Genomic DNA, 15,408 nt, shown 5'->3' with positions numbered 1-15,408 from the left:
TAAATATTCAAAACCATTTTTGGTAAAAACACTGGATGTGTCCTGAGAGTAACCCTGTCTTTATGAAACACAGTGCATGGATGGCTTGCCCTCAAAGCCTGAAATTTGCTCACCAGGTGAGCTGAGGTGATGGCTGTTTTAACAGAGCAGTGATATAATGAATGTAATGACATGGGTTCAAAGGGAGGGTCCATCAAAGACAGGACCACCGCATTCAAGTCACAGGTAGGGAATGTAACATAAGTTCAGCTGTCACAGGGTGACTCATTCCTTTAAGAGGAGGGGGAGCCACCCTCACCTGTGGCTTAATTAGCTACTTCCCAGCCTGAGGGGGCAGGAACAAAGGAGGGTCAGGTGAGAGATGAATGGACCCCCAGGCCTCACAAAAGAGTGGAGAGAGCTCTGTCTGGGGTGTGGAACCACAAGGAGTGGGCAGGCCATATGGAAGGTCTGAGTCAGGGTCAGCAGGAAGCCAGGCACTCCACAGAAACCAGTCTGGGGCCCAGTGCTCTAACCCAGAAAAGACAGCAGAGAAACTTTTTCGTTTGTTGGGACCCTCTAGTTCGACTTCTGCTACCTCGGAAGGGGTTAAGTTTGTGACTTGGCTGGAGGGCTAAGCCACATCTCTAGCCCTGTTTGTGGAGTTACTAGGGATTCTTAAAGAAGGAAACTGAGGAAGAACATATCTGTGATTCCACACTTGGCCAGCGGAGATCGTTGCAGGGTCGGCATGTCCTACGACACCAGCCCATTAAAAATCCTTTTAAAGTGGGATGGGGAAAAAAAAATCAAATGACCTTCAACAGTTGACATCTGATAGAGCTAGTCAGGAGAGGACTCCAAGGATGACAAGTAGTCCAGGATAGCTGGAACTGAACAGCCGAAAGGCTGAATGTGTCTCTGAATAGATCACATCAAGAAATTCTTCCACATAGCTTTACATATTCTAGTAGAGAGGCTTATCTGCTCTGGATCAAAACCTAGTGTCCACGCAGCTTCGTCAGCCAACCTCCATATGGTCACATACAGAGTTGCCAGGACTGGATGCCACAGTAGAACTTGGCTCTGCAAAATGATTTCCGGTAGGTTCGTAAGTGGAAGAGGTGGTCTGATGGACAGGTGCATCACGTTGCAGTACCAGAACTGGTGAACCCTGGCTGGAACCATCATCATCCCCTGGGCTTATCCCGATGTATCTTTCTGAGGACATTGGGAATCAGCAGAATGGGAGGAAAGGCATAAAGCAGGTTCTCTTTACACCAAATCAGAAATGCATCTGCCATAGATTCTCAGCTTATTCTTCCTTAGGAGCAGAACACTGGACACTTCAAGTTCTCATCACTAGCAAACAGGTCTATTGAGGGAACTCCCCATTTTAGGAATACCTGATCTAGAACTGAATCTTTCAGATATGAGGCATGAGTGATGGAGTTCTTTCTATGTAGTCGATCTACAAATCGGTCTGGATACTTGGAAGATGGAGAACAATTAGGCTGATCTGAGGAAGGATGTATCAGTCTCAATTTATTCTGTTTCCTGATATAAGAGGGATGATCTCACTCTCCCTTGCCTGTTTCTATAGTGCATATCTGTTGCACTGACCATCAGGATTTGAGTCGTGGTGCCATGAAGGAGAGGCAAAAAGGCCTTGCAAGCTAGATACATGTACTAGAGTTCAGGGCCATTCACGTATAACAGAGACTCTGCTCAGAGCCACATGCCCAGTGTCTGGAGACAGTCCAAGTGTTCACCTCAGCTCAGTGTGGAGGTATCCACCACCAGAGTCTTTGATGGGATAGGTGATGTTTTGAGGGTCTGTCCACCAAAGCAGAAATGTCTTCACTTTCAGAGGCACTTTGACAGGTACATCCTTAGTGTTTTTTGATTTGCTGATAAAATTATCTTAATCAGCACTTTCCACTGCAGCATTTTACTTTGTTTCTCCCCAAAAAAGAGAGACAAGCAGAGGGAAGAAGACATAGATAGGTGTGTTTTTCTAATCCTTTAATCACTCTTGTAACTCTTGAATTGTGGACAGCAGTGATCACACCAGTGTCACATACACAGGTAAATAACCTGTCTACTCCTATTCAAGATGTCCCTGTTTGGAATTCCAGGATAGCATTAGCTCTTGGGGTCACAGCATCACACTGGGAGCTCATGTTCAGCTGATTATCCATCATGACCTCAAATTGTTTTCAGAATCATAGCTTCCCAGGATAGAGTCTAGCATCTTGTAAGTATGGCTACATCCTTTGGTCCTACATGTACACGTTTACAATTAGCAATATTAAAACCTATGTTGTTTGCTGTAGTCTAGCTTATCAAGCAATCCAGACTGGTCTGTATTAGTGACCTTTCATCTTCATTATTTACAACTCTCCCAACTTCTGTTCATCTGCAAACATAATCGGTTATGATTTTATGTTCTTTTCCAAGTCCTTGATAAAAAACATTAAATGGAGTACGGCCAACTGTGCAGGACCCTGCTAGAAACACACCTGCACAGTAAAGATTCCCAGTTTAAAATTACATTGTGAGACCTGATAGTTAGCCAGTTTTTAATCCATTTAATATCTCCAATATTAAGGTTATATTGTTCTAGTTTTTTAATCAAATGTCTTATACAAGTCTAAGTATATTGCATCAACACTATTACCTTCATCAACCAAACTTGTAGTCTCATCAAAGAAAGATATCAAGTTACTATAGAACTGCTTTAAAATGGGGTCCTGTCTAAGCTAAAGAGAATGGGCCAGAGCTATGAGGTGAGGGTCTGTAAATTCTTACCTGACCTAGCTAGACTAATGAGGAAAATATAGGGCCCCAGACCAAGAGCCTTTTAGAGATACAGGGAATGGATATTTTACAAGCCCAATCCCTGCACCACTTTGAATACAGGCAACAGATTTCTATTTCTCCAGCAACTGAGGGGACCAGCAGCTCTAAGCCCAAGGGCTAGAATGCCACTAGCTGGGGAGATTCCCAGACTGTGTGTTTGCTGACAAGTTTTTGAAGTGTTTGAAAGGACTGAAGAGTCCAGGTGACACACATGACATATTCTGACCACACCACAAAGACTGAGAAATCATCTCTGAGAGAAGATCATATGGGAATGTGTTTTGATGTGTGTTGAAGTACAGAAGTATAGATGCTAGAACTTTATATGTGAATATATGTAACAGCAGTGAAAGTCTGTATGAGGAACATGAGTAGATTTACTGTCTAATAACTTTTGCTTAAAAATCATTCATAGTATTAGAAATACTATTTACCATGTTTAAAATTTATATGATTTTTCCTTTGCATTAAGGTTTGATTTATTCAGAAAGTGTATAGTACCACTCTCTTTGAAGTTGATTGGGAACAATTAAGACATACTTCTCAAGGTATTACAAAATAGTCCTGAAGTTTAACTCTGTACAGACAAGGAGGGCATGCTGGGCGCAGATGCAGCCCCAGCGGGTACAGCTGGCAAAAAGATTCCAGACGCACATGCACATACCAAGAGTCAGATCCAGGTGGGTAAATGCTTGAACAAAAGAGCAGGCAGTTAGATGCACAGACAAATAACACAAATACCTCCAATACTTAGTAATCGTGGATGTAATGGGAAGCACAAAACTGCCCATTTGTTGTGGAATACAAATAATCCCCACTCAAACATTGTGCAATCTTTTCAGCAAACGCAGATATAAAGAGAAATACATGAGAAGTGTAGTTCTCAGTGGTTGATCTAGATGGTGTAGGGATGCAGATGTGAGAGCCAGGTGAGGACTGGATCCTTTCTGGAGCAGTTAGGTAGCTCTTGGGTGCTCTCATACTGAGTATGCAGAGTGTTTACCTTGAGGAGAGAGGAACGGCTTCTCTAGAAAACACATGGCTGACTTCCATGAGAGTAGGGTGTCTCAGCCTCTGGAAGTCAGGTCACTTCTACCTAGCTACTAAGTGTGGATTAAGGAGCCTAATTTTGGGTATCCAGGTTGGAAAATGTTGGGCATTAGCAGTACACTGGCTTCATGTTCATTTTGTATGTAATGTCCTTGGTTATTTTAGGCAGGCCTACAGTCAAGCATCTATAATATGGAAGTCTTTAGTGAAGGCATCATGAATTATCCTTATTTTGCATGGCCAGTGCTCTAAAACAGCTCCATGGTAAGTATAACATGTTCTAATGCATTTACATTAACATGTCAATTTTACATGCCCAGAACTGTACAAATACTCAATTGATTTCTTCCACCTTGGATTCTTTTTCCTTATCATCAAGGAGTACTGTCACCAGAAGCTAAACTTCATATTTCTAGGTTCAGCCATTTTTTAGTAATGTGAGTACAAATATTTCAGTTGGAATGAACAGGGGAAGACTAGTAAAACATAATACCTATTCACATAAACTCGGAAACAGTTTAGCTGATGTTAAGCTTTCAAGAAAAAAAGTTACACTTGGGATGAGACAAGGCAGGAAAATCCAGCCCAAAAGGAGTTTGAGAAAGTTGTGAGCAATGGTGAGAAAAGGATGGATTAGAATTTGACTGTGGAATCTCCCAAAGGCCTCAGTCAAGATCTTGGAGTACAAGCACAAACAGAGATCTAGTTCCTGCACAGAGCAAGTTACAATGTGGACCTCAATCTATATATACACATATATACGATTGTGTAGCTGTATAAAGCTATTCAACAATCTTTTCAGTAAAAGACTAATGTCTTACAGAAATGCCAGAAGTTGGAAGACAAGAACAATATACATGGAACAAGTCCTGATGAGTGAAACACCTTTAGTTTTTCCAGGAACATCTGTTCTGCGTTGTCCGCCTAACGTTTGCCTATTTGCCTGCATTACATACACCTCTACCCCGATATAACATTGTCCTCGGGAGCCAAAAAATCTTACCGTGTTATAGGTGAAACCGCATTATATTGAACTTGCTTTGATCTGCCGGAGTGCACAGCCTCCCCTCCGCGGAGCACTACTTTACCACGTTATATCCGAATTTATGTTATATCGGGTCACGTTATATGAGGGAAGAGGTGTAGTTTATAACTACAACTTTTAGAACCAGTATGACATGTGTTTTATTTTTTCCACCATTAAACCAATCTATAAGACATCTGTTTACTCCAGCATCTAAGGAATATCAGCTATAAACAATTTAGTAACTAGTAACAGTTACAATGAATTATATTGTTTGATTCTGCTAGAGTTATTTATTCTTAAGCATTACAGACAGGGACTGATGTGTAAAACCAGAGCATGCTAGGATGAAAGGGACAATTGCTGTGGAAGTCACAGCCTGTTCTTGTTTCTCTTCTTGAATATACAGTTTGTGAAGCAAAACTTGAGTAATTATGATAGATAGTATCCCACAGCCATTCATAGTAACTGTAGTGAGACTGCTGCCTATTCAAAGTAGTAACACAAATCCATTAATAAGAAAATAGGAGAGTTTTCTGTTTGATTTGATTTTGTAAACAGCAAGGCACTCACACAAACAATAATAATTGTGAAGTATTCTGCTGCAGCTGTGCTTTATTTTTCATGTATAATAAAGCAGAGGTATTATAATGAAATCATGTCTGTTCAACAAGAGGTTCCATACAGCTCAATCTGGTCATCTCAGATTCTGTGGGTGTTTTTTTCATTCAGTGCTGGAGAATTCATTGTGAAGAGGGAAAGCTTCTCTAAAGATTTAGGAATAAAGGACCATTTATGTACAAAAAGCTGCACAATTCCTGTTTGATATCACTCAATTTTTGACCATATATGTCTGCTCTTCATACAGTTTTATTTAAGCTGCTATTACGTATGATTAGTTTCCCTGGCAGTCATCCTGATGAAATGGGTTTCCTGATTAAGAGGGTCCTGATTAAGTGGAGTGGGTACATTGCACTGCAGTTAGAGATGATTCATTTAGGGCCATTAACAAAAATCTTTTAGAAGAAGATTGTGTGAGATTCATATATTAAGGTTAAATAATGTGAACACATTTTCTGAATCAGCTCTGCGTTCTTGAGCACACCATTAAACAGTCTCCTCACCTTCCACCCCCAAATGAGAGCACAACAATGATGGCCACTGGGTACCCTTACCGGACAGCATAAGTCATGCGATCAGGCCGGATGGCTCTCAACATGCACAGACGCTGCAGAGCTGACTTGCTCTTCCATTCCTGAGGGAACTTCTCCTTTTCAGGGCATTCAGATTCTACAAATTTTTTCCAGCGTTTGGCAGATCCCTCAATATCCCGATCCAGGTTCCGGAATTCCTCCATAGATGACAGGCTCTGGAAAAGTTCAGTGAACTCCATTTAGGACAGAAATACAACGTGCCCCTGGGAAGCATTTCTGACAGCTACTAGCTGCTACAGTTTTGCTATGTTGGAGTGGTTAGAGCAGAAGCCAAGGAGCCAGGCTCCTGCTTCTATTCCCAGTTGGCTCACTTCCTTGTTGTCAGTCATCTAGCCTCTCTATGGCTCAGTTAAGCCATCTGTACAAGGTGAAGAATACAGTATTATATCTCAGAGGTGTGGTGTGAGGCTTAGTGAATTAGGCCTGGATTCAGGAAGGCATCCTATTCATGACAGCACTTGAGCATGTACTTAACTTTAAGGGTAATGGGACTTAAACCCATGGTTAAGCATTGTCCTGAATCAGGGCCCCAATTATATGTATAAAGTGCATGAGATTCTTAGAATCATAGAACCATAGGGTCATGTAGGATGAAATTAACTCTGTAAATGCAAAGTATATTACCTATAAGCTCAAAACAAATTCTGGACCCCCCTGAACTATGAGGAAGTTCAGAATAAATCCGTCTTTTTCTATCCCCATACACACTTGCTATCTCTCCCCACATACACACTCTCTCTCTGCCTGTCCAGCTTCTCATGTTAGTGCTCATCATATCTAAGTGCTTCCAACAGCCATAATACATTACTCTTCCCAGAAGGTAGAAGCTCAAAAATAGTGCTGATGAGTACACACACAGGCACCACTCCCCAAGCTGTGAAATACAGCCATTCTGCACCAACAGCATTGAGGAGGGTAAGTGGAGAATAACTTCTCCAATTAAGCCGCTGAGGTAATGGAGAGGACAGAATGTATTAACCAAGCTGGGATGTGGCCAGGAAGAGACCAGGGCTATTGCTCCTTCTCTTGCAAAGGTGCCAGAGCATTGTTAACGGTTGCAAGTATGAAGGCCCTGAATTGTGTCTCACCCAAAAGGTGGCCCCTAGAGCAGCACAAGGCCACTAGCAGTGCAAAGACGCACCTAGGGTGACCAGAGAGCAAATGTGAAAAATCGAGGCAGGGGGTGGGGGGTAATAGGAGCTTATATAAGAAAAAGACCCCAAAATCAGACTGTCCCTATAAAATTGGGACATCTGGTCACTCTAGAAGCACCGCATCAATGTTATCTCAGGGAGAAGAATTCCACCTACTGAATTACCAGCACAACTTGCTGTATTGCTTTTGTTTTCATTAGAAGTCTCACATCCGAGTCAGAAGTCTCACATCCGAGTCATGAATGGGTTCAAAACCTGATGGGGCGAGGCTCTAGGTCTGTGAATTTCACATATTCGCATATGCAAAATAAAATCCTCCTCTGTCCTCACTGTAGCAAATACAAGGGGCATGCTAATCTTTTCCTTAGAGAAAAAATTACCATTTGCCATCACAATTCAATTTAGTTTATATTTACATTGTGTCCTTTATCTGCAGTATCGCAGAGAGTCGATCTGAGGACAGAGAGAAAGGGAGAGCTTTACAGAGAGATGAGGATGTGAGAGTGTGTCTCAAAGGGATGAGGAGAAGCTCCAGGCAGATGGGGCAGCAACACACAATGCCTCACTGGGCTGCTGCCTCCAGGGAATGGGTTGAATGTTTTAAGCACAAGAACAACTTCAAAGGTTTGGTGTCACTGTTACTTTATAGAACTTATCTTCCAGTGCCAGATACATAAAGGCCTACAGTAGTGTATTTATTGAAGAGTGTGATACAGCATGGCCAGAGGGCAGCAGGAGAGGGTTAGAAGGGAGCCTTATTCCCTGTAAGGGCAAGAAAGCTTGCTATAGATTATTTAGAGCACCTGAAGCCAATTACAGCACCTGAGGCCAGTCACATGATAAAACCCCCCTGCGTCAATCAGACAGTGTGGGAGTTGGAGCAGAGAGGAATTGGTGCTGGAGCAGAGAACAGTTTGAAGGGAAGCAGAGGACAGTTTGGAGAAGTGCTGTGGTGAGCTAAGAAGTCAAAGACCCTAGGTAAAGGGGCACATGGCTTGTACAGAGGGAGGGCGGGAGGGCAGGAAGCCCCCCACAAGCTGAAGGGCAGGAGAGAAAAGTAGCCCAGGGGAAGGAAGTGTCAGTTCAAGTGGTTTACCACTATCCTCAGGGCCATTGAGCTGGGACCTGGAGTAGAAGGCGGGCCCAGGTCCCTCCCTCTCCACTCCCCTCCTCTAGGACACTAGTGGGGCAGTTAACATTCCACTGCAGGGGCAAGAAATGGTGCCCTGAACCCTCGCCAAAGAAGAGAAAGCGCGAGACCCATCAAAATAGTGCCGGCAATTTGCCACAGAGAGAATACTTATTCTTATCACTGAATGCAGTCATTTTTAAGGACACTATCAGGTCAAATCTGCCCCAAAATGTAAGTGTTGCTAAAATGAGATTTTCACAACCTAAGACAAGTAGAAATAGGTCCATGGATTTTTTTTAATCTTTAGTTTTAATGGAAATAGTTTAAAAACAACCCAGATAACCCTCCCCCTGTATACTTTCAACCCAGACACTACAGCATTGTTCTGTTGCGTCAGAATCTGAAAGTGACAAAGGGTGGGACAAGTCTATGTCCCACCCTGAGGTTAATAATATAAACAAGTAAAATAGGATCAACAGCAAACTGCTTGCCATCCCCAAGTGTTTAAAAATCATGAATTGGGCCCCCCAAATCCTGAGACTGTTTAAAAATGAGGTTTTTAAAAATAATAATAAAATGTGGAGTCTTCTTATATGCCTTCTGCTTTTTGAGCCCTTTGGGTCCACTTAGTTTCAAGTTTTCACGCTTTTCTCCCTCACCTTGAGCACTAGAAACTTCCATTGGGGGAAAAAAAAAAGAAAGAGAAAGCTGAGAGTGTCACCTAATCCCAGGCTTCCAGCCTCTGCGGCTTTAAGAAACACCCCAAATGCCACAAGACTCATGACAGAATTGTGAGAATAAGCAACACTGTGAAAGCAAGGGAGATTTTAAACACTCTAGCAGTTTGAACAATCTAGGGTATTATTTGTGAGATATGTTTTTATAAAGTATACTGTTTTTAACATGAGATTGCTCCTGTAGTGTCACTATTTTATATTGAGCACCTTTGAACAGTTTTTCGGAGTAAATATAAGGTAGTAGCAGAGGCTCTCAGCACAGAGCACTATGGTCCCTATGATTACGTTTAAGGAAAGATCCAATACACAAAGGTGAGGAGAAAGGAACAAGCAACACAAATATACGTAATTTATAGGCTTTACATTTGTTTTATTTAACCTTGCAAAATTCTGCTCACTCACTCCAGTCCAGTAACTTGTCAGGTGACTAAAAATAGCCTTACTTTGTTCATCATTATTGTTATTATTGTGCCTAAGTGTCCAACTTTAGTAATAGACCCTGTATGAATGAGTAACACAAACAGTCCCACAGAGCTTCCAATCTAAGGTTTAAACAGTGCATGATAGATGAATAAACAGGCAAATGAGGAGGACAAGATGATTGTGGACACAGATGTGTTTGCATAAATTGCTCATTACAGTGTTGCTAATGGTCACAGGTAGCCACCAGGCTAGCCAATGCCAGACAGTAGTAATGTATAGGCATCTTGGCAAAGGCTGACTTTAAGGAAGAAAAACTGGCAGTTTTGTGAATGTTGAGAAGTAATTCTTTCTGAGTGGCAGGGGTAGCACACAGCGCAGTCTGTGAAAACTTACAGGGTCCTGGCTAGCTGTAACTGAAGCCAATGGCAAATCAAATTATTTCAGTGTCAGCAGCAAGATTATATCTGCGGTCTGGGAATGTTCATTTCTATTCCAAAGTTCTAAAAGTTCAAGCTCTGCATGTAACTAGTTGTCCAAGCTATGAATTCTCCAAGTGTGCCGTAGTATTACTCCACCAATGGGCCTGAGATGCAGGCCTCCCCAGTGGAAATAAGGTAAAGACTCCCCACAAGCTTAGCATCCCATGATGTGTTTAGAGCAGTGCTTAGGGGAAGAACATGCAGTCAGTTCATTATGGTCCTTGTTTGAACTTTTAGTACTTGGCAAAAGCAGAACTGCTGAGTTAATGTTCAGTGTTTGATATCCAGCTTAACTAGCTTGGATATTATAAGGCTCTTCTTACCACTGCATTGCTATCTTGGGCACTGGCACTCAATCCCTTCCATTCTGTGCCTGTGTAGTCTCCCAGGGGCAGTAATACTTTGGTTTAATTTCAGTTAAAAAATTTAGTCTTGAATTTAGCAGGTGCTGGGTGGTGGTGGTGGCCTGCGGTATCAAGAGTTCTGACTAGATGATCTGATGACTCCTTCTGGCCTTAAACTCTATGGCCTTATACCTTCCATATGCATTAGAAAGGTCTTTTTTCTTGAGTGTAAATGTATTTTCCCATTTCTCTCCTCCATTTGCTGTGGGTTTGCTCATGGCTCCTCAGGGAAGATAGCATCCTCAGAGCCCGAGATACACCGCTCCACGGAGGATGGTAAAGCCATGCCTATGTCCAGCTAAGATTGATAAATTGGGTTGTGCTGGAAGCTGACACATTGGCAAATGAACTATTCCATTTGAATAATGTTAACTAGAAGGATTAGATAATGATGGATATTTGCCATCTTCCCAGACTAGGTTTTGTTTTGTATTATTCATTTGCCAGAGGTGTTGTTTTTGTTTAGCTGCACTACCTGAATTATTCAGCTCAGGAGTACAAAACTAATGATGGTAAAAATAAAGACATGATGCGTTTGTCAAACTTCAATCAGCACTCAAGACAAGAGGTACATTTTAATCATCCTCGTTACTTTTATAGAGGCTGACAAGCTCACTGCACCTTATGCCCCCGTCTTCCTTCAAAACCTTCACCACTTTCTCCCCTTGACTAAGTTATTACTGTTATATTGGGATTAAAGTGTGCATAGCACCATTAATTTATGTGACCCTGTACAAACACCTCCTTCAGCTCATGCGCACCCCCCTTCCTAGGCTACCATCTGCTGCCATTTTAGCTGGCCAGTAGTGCATGTTCTAGGAGTGATGGACCTCATCATGAAAGTCCCAGCGAAGCCTGAGTAAGGAGTTAGGAAGTAAGGACTCCAGGATTGAGGCTGTTAGTATTAGTACATTTGTGTGGATATCTCCATTTAATAAAAAAAAGTCAAGAATGAAAAATTATCCATAAAATTCATCTGACCTGAGACCACAATGTTGCCATCATATGGTCATTGCATGGTGCCACTCAAGGGCGAAGTTAAGGGTGTGGCAGTGTGTGTGAACTTTGTATTTCCATCATCTAACATGTCTGGATTGCTTTTAAATTTACTCTTAACTCCAGAATGGGATTAAGGCACAGGCATTATAGGCTCATCTCTCAGGCCTCATGTCCTGGAGTCATGCGATTACATCAGAACCTGGGTTCTATTTTAAAGGGAGTCACTAGTTCTCATGGTTGAAAAGAAAATCCTGAAATCCTGAAAACATGCCCTGAGTGTAATCAGTTCAGGGGCATTTGCCCGAGTCTGCAGATTACCTGAAACTATAGCTCAGAAAGGCAAGAACTGTGCCACCCCAAATGACCTGCTGCCCTGCCAACACCTCCTCTGCAGAGGACTCTGAATGTGGCAAGTCCTGCTCATGTACCCACCCATGCAGTTACACTCCAGCTGTTGGGGTAAGTACTGAAGAGGCCCCCTCCTGCCACTTCTGTGGGTGAGGTGATCCCGTACCACTTTCCCTGCTTCGGGGGGAGGAGGGGGACAGAAAGCGGTGTACATTTGAGGATATGCTGTATTCTTCATATATAATAAGCTGAATTCTTGCTTCAAGAACAAAACTGATCATTCTTAACACTCTGTGGCTATGACCAGCACCTCTATAACATACAATCTGCTATTTGTCCAGTGTCCATACTTTGGTGTCACAGGGTTTCTGGCCCCGTAAGGGGAGTTGCTCCTCGGTCCCACTTGTGATAAGTTTAGCTCTTCTCCCCAGATGGAGAGGATGAGTAACAATGAATTATGTCATGTGACAGATGGGTCAGGTGGCTGAATCAGGTCTAAGGTAGATAAGGAAGAGGCCTAGAGAGAAAAGGTGTGTGTTAGTAGATGTCTGCAGACACTGCAGAAAGTGAGTTCTCCTGCAAGGCCCTGCGTCAGCAGCAGAGAAGACACAAAGGGAAAGGAGGCTTTCGAAGAAGACGGAAAAGGTCTTGGGTCCTCTCCAGGACCAGAAGGCTTAACGCCAGTCAAGAAGGCTGGGGAGTTACTGCTGGGAGAGCAGGAAGGCAGATCCTCAGGAAGGAAGGGCTGCGCCCAGCTTGGGACTGGAGTGAAGACTGTTTTGTTTGAGTTTTATTTTGAGAAGCTCTGCAAGATTTAATAATTTGGACCCCAGAAGGGGAACACTTTGAATGTTTCAACTGTATGGAGTGACTAAAGTGCCCTGAACAGAAGGTGAAATTAAGGTCAGGCACCACAGAGCCATCCAAGGTCGTGAGGGGGAGCTTGTGCAGCAGGTGACCCAATTACACTTGGGATAAATGCTAATCTTGAGCTGATAGCACATAGCTCTGGAACCTGGGATATGTTAACCTTCTGACGGACTGTGAACAGAATCTCCATGGAACTTTTGATCCTTCTAGAGTTTGTCATCCTTCTAAAAGTGCGGCTCTCCAGCTCTGCCTGTCTTTCATGTTTAAGAGCAGATATCCAAAAAGGGGCAAATCTTGGCCCCAGATGGATGTGTTAAGCCAAATTTCTCAGCTCCCTCCCTGCCTGCCCCCTCTCCGACTCCATACACAGACTGGAGCAGAGAGATCTGGTTGGCAAAGTTATTACCAAGCTTAGCTGACATAGCATGTGCACTTGAGCCTTTTCCTGTGAATTGCCAATTAGGAGCTTGTGGTGTTTAGATGTTGCTTGTAATTATTAGAACTGGGAGCATTGGCTGTTGGGAGTCTGAAAGGACAGGAAACAGGAAGGAGGGGGGAGGAGTTTAGGAGGCAGAGTGAGAGTTACAGAGGGTGCAGCAGCAGCTTAGTAGAGGTTTCCACTTTAAAAATAAAGTCCTGTTGAAGTTTGTTAGTACCTTGCCTGGTTGATACAACAGAGCTGTCTTGCTAAATGGCTTAGTACATATTGAAGATCATACTGTAGAATCAGCACTTATGGATATCATGTGGATCTGTAACCCCTCCTGAAGGACTCTGCTGTTGGTAACCCACTGAACAGATCAGACTCATCCTCCCAGGTAATTTCATTAACATTTATATTAATCTTTGTATAATAATGAAGCCGACTACAATTACAAACATATTTAGCGTACAACTCAAAATTCAAATAATGATACTTGATTAAAATATTGCACTGATTCCAAGTACCACATAGGCATGCTCACAACAAAATAAGAATGGCTTCTATAAAGATGTTGCAATATACTCTACAGTGGTGAGATACAGAATCTGACTGGGCAGAAGTAGTCTTAGCACATCAGTTGGCAGTTACCAAAGGGGTTTCTGTGATCCAACCTGTCACATGTATTTCTTATTTTAAAACCCTAGGAAATTAGATTAATCTGCCCATCACACACCCTCAAAAAAACCCTACATCTGGTGTGCCTGCCTATATTGTGATGTTTTACACCTTTCCCTCCATCTAGAGAGTGGATTAATATTTCTAGAAAATGGACATGACCTTTGCATCAACAAATCCCAGGACAGCAGAATCCATATTTGTGATGGTGGGTTAGAAATAACCCCCCAGTCTGGGCAGGTTATGTCCTTGTTTGACCCACAAAGGCTTCAGGAATCACTGTAAGAGGCATGGAAGCATCTGGAGAAGCCATATATCTATGCTGCCAGCCAGGCAAGAAGTCACCACTTCAGAGGTTCATCTCTGATCTGCCCAGCAGCAAACATTAAGATGGAGACCAGTATCAGTCTGCTAATAGGAACAGTTCAATCAGATATAAAAATTCTTTCAGTTAACAGGTTAAAATGAATAACTAAATGTTCCCATGCAGCACAGAACATTTCAGTCAGATGGGTCCATCAATGGCTATTAGCCAAGATGGTAAGGGACACAAGCACATGGTCCAGCTCTCCCTAAACCCCTCCCAGCTTGGAATCAGCTACAAACTTTAAAAGCGTGCTCGCTATGCAATTTTCTAAATCATTAAAGAAGATATTGAACAGAACCAGACCCAAAACAGATCCCTGGGGGACCACACTCAATATGCCCTTCCAGCTTGATTGTGAACCACTGATAACTAATCTACTGGGACAGTTTTCCAACCAGTTATGCATCCACTTTATAGTAGCTCCACCTAGATTGTATTTCCCTAGTTTGTTTATGAGGAGGTCATGAGAGACAGTATCAAAAGCCTTACTAAAGTCAAGATATACATCATCTACCGCTACCCCTGTCACAGCCACAAGGCTTGTTATCCTGTCGAAGAAAGCTATCAGGTTGGTTTGTCATGATTTGTTCTTGACAAATCCATGCTGACTGTTACTTATCACCTTATTATCTTCTACGTGTCTGCAAATTGATGGCTTAATTATTTGCTCCAATATCTTTCCAGGTACTGAAGTTAAGCTGACTTGTCTGTAAGTTCCCAGGTTGTCCTTTTTTCCCTTTTTATAGAAGGGCACTATATTTGCCTTTTTCCAGTCCTCTAGAATCTGTCTGTCATGACTTTTCTAAGACAATCTCTACTAGCTCAGATATCTGTTCAGTCACCTCCTTGAGTATTCTAGGATGTATTTTATTAAGCCCTGGTGGCTTGAAGACATTTAACTTGTCTAAGTAATTTTTCACTTGTTCTTTCCCTATTTTAGCCTCTGATCGTACCTCATTTTCACTGGTATTCAGTACGTTAGACATCTGATCACTACTGACTTTTTTGGTGAAAACTGAAACAAAAAAAGTCATTTAGCACTTCTGCTATTTCCACATTTTCTGTTAGTTCCCTCTACCTCCCAATTGAGTAATGGGCCTACCCTGTCCTCAGTGTCCTTCTTGCATCTAATGTACTCGTAGAATGTTTTCTTGTTACCTTTACATCTCTAGCTACTTTAATCTCAGTTTGTGCCCTTGCCTTTTTAATTTTGTCCCTACATACTTGTTGTTTGTTTATATTCATCCTTTGTAATTTGACCTAATTT

The 15,408-nt window shown here is 42.3% G+C and overlaps 1 protein-coding gene across 6 annotated transcripts in view; it reads right to left on the bottom strand.

Moving 5' to 3' along the window:
- DNAH9 (dynein axonemal heavy chain 9) overlaps nt 1-15,408 on the bottom strand; it is a 392,191-nt gene that overhangs the window by 60,690 nt on the left and 316,093 nt on the right. For all 6 annotated transcript variants that reach the window (XM_030534286.1, XM_030534283.1, XM_030534284.1 and 3 more), the window contains one exon: nt 6,091-6,284. In XM_030534286.1, the coding sequence (XP_030390146.1) occupies nt 6,091-6,284 (194 nt within the window). The remainder of the gene's footprint in view (nt 1-6,090; nt 6,285-15,408) is intronic.

This window comes from Gopherus evgoodei, chromosome 15 (assembly GCF_007399415.2).
Source record: "Gopherus evgoodei ecotype Sinaloan lineage chromosome 15, rGopEvg1_v1.p, whole genome shotgun sequence".
Lineage (NCBI taxonomy): Eukaryota > Metazoa > Chordata > Testudines > Testudinidae > Gopherus > Gopherus evgoodei.
This window is presented reverse-complemented; position numbering and strand designations above follow the sequence as displayed.